At 52.5% G+C, this 1611-nt stretch overlaps 1 protein-coding gene across 2 annotated transcripts in view; it reads right to left on the bottom strand.

Moving 5' to 3' along the window:
* Positions 1-866, bottom strand: part of Mog (myelin oligodendrocyte glycoprotein) — a 13735-nt gene extending 12869 nt beyond the window's left edge. The window contains exon 1 of one of the 2 annotated variants that reach the window (XM_010643400.3): positions 588-866. In XM_010643400.3, coding sequence (XP_010641702.1) covers positions 588-666 — 79 coding nt within the window. In that variant the 5' untranslated portion in view covers positions 667-866. The remainder of the gene's footprint in view (positions 1-587) is intronic. The other variant, XM_033766346.1, reaches the window with a different exon arrangement.
* Positions 867-1611: the final 745 nt, after the last annotated feature.

The raw sequence follows: 1611 nt of genomic DNA, 5'->3' as shown, positions 1-1611 counted from the left end.
TTTTTTTTTTTTTTTTTTTTTTTTTTTTTTTTTGGTACCAGTGATCGAACTCAGGACCTTGCACTTTGCAAGACAGGCTCAAGTACACTGAGCTAAATCCCCAGCCCTGTTTCTATTATTTCTGCTTGGTGTGTGGGAACAAAGCTCCCCTATAAAGACTTGTTGGTGCCTGATTCTGCAGAGTGAGCTCCCAAAGAAGATGTTATAACTCAGCAGACACTGGCTTTGCTGCACAGAGGCACTGCCAACCACCTTCCATAGCTCATCTGACCCTGATGGCAATGGTAAGAGATTGTTACTGTTTTGCCCCCATTTGAGAGGTGAAAAAGCAAAGCTAAACCAAGTGTAGCCCACTTGCCCAGCATGTGCAAGGCCTTGAGTTCAATTCCTAGCACTGCAAAAAATGAGAAAAGTCTGGTTTCTACTCTGTGAGGAGCCACAAAAGTTTCAGAAAAAGGGGAACTGTGTCAGCACCTCTCCGTCTGGGAAAGCTGCGTAGACGTTTGAGGGTGACGGCAGGGTCAAGCACCGGGAAACTGGCCCTTCTGCTCTTAGGTCTCCCCAGGAAAGGAATAAACACATCTTACCTGCGTAGCTGGACGACAGCTGGATGAGGAGGAGGGCGACGAGGCCCCCAGGCAGCGAGGCGCTGGATAAACCCCACATTTCTGTTGTTACTGGGCTGGGGCCCCACCAGGGGTCAGGCCAAGCAGAGGCCCCGGGACTGCATGGCCCCTGCCCCCTAAGAATGCTGAAGGGAGGATCTGGGAGGGCCCTGCTGCCTAGCCCAGCCTCCACCCGGCCATGGCCACAGCTGTGCCTGCAGGAACAGCCAGTCACTCTGCCAGGCGTTTACACAAAAGGGCCACAGACCACGGGATGTCCAGGGTTGCCGTCCCCGCCCCTAGAGCCGTGGAGCAGTGGCCGCCTGGTACCGGGCCTTCCTCCTGCCCCCTCCTGGTAACCCAGTCTAGAGGGGATGTCTAGGGCTGTTCCGTGGGCTCAACCCTGCCCTGAACCCTAGGGAGCCCTGTTCGCGGAGTCTTCGAGCTTCCTCCAGCCCCTCCAGCCCTCAGAACTAGCCCTGGGGGAGCAGTGATTGCTGACTCTTCAAAAATGTAAATATATATTTAAAATTTTGGCCTCCCTCCCTACACCCTTGACTTTGTATTTCTGTTGTCTCACAACTGTCCTGCTGTGGAGCCAGGCTCCCTTCCTTATGTGTACACATGAGATAGGCTATTAGGAACTCTTCAGATTTCAGAATACCCATAGTGACAACGTTGGGTAAGAAGAGACAGAAACACTACTCAGTGTGCAAGGGAGACTGGGAGGAAACTCTCTAGGTGACAGGCTTCCCCGAATTCCAAGGAGGGCCTGCTTTTATTATTCATCAAGAAGTGCAGGGGATGGTTCCACTGCCTGCCTTGCAAGCGCAAAAAAAAGAAGTGCAGGGGAGGGTGTAGTATACCATCCCAGGAACAATAACTGTGCTAAGATTAGAATAGCGAGATAGGAACCAAGTAGCCGGGTGAGGTGGTGCACGCCTGTAATCCCAGCATGGGAGGCTGTGAAACACTACTCAGTGTGCAAGGGAGACTGGGAGGAAAC

The sequence above is a fragment of the Fukomys damarensis genome, unplaced genomic scaffold (genome assembly GCF_012274545.1).
Source record: "Fukomys damarensis isolate Sample0158 unplaced genomic scaffold, DMR_v1.0_HiC HiC_scaffold_20, whole genome shotgun sequence".
NCBI classification, from domain to species: Eukaryota; Metazoa; Chordata; class Mammalia; order Rodentia; family Bathyergidae; genus Fukomys; species Fukomys damarensis.
Note: the sequence above shows the minus strand (reverse complement) of the source record. Positions and strands in the feature narration are given on the sequence as shown.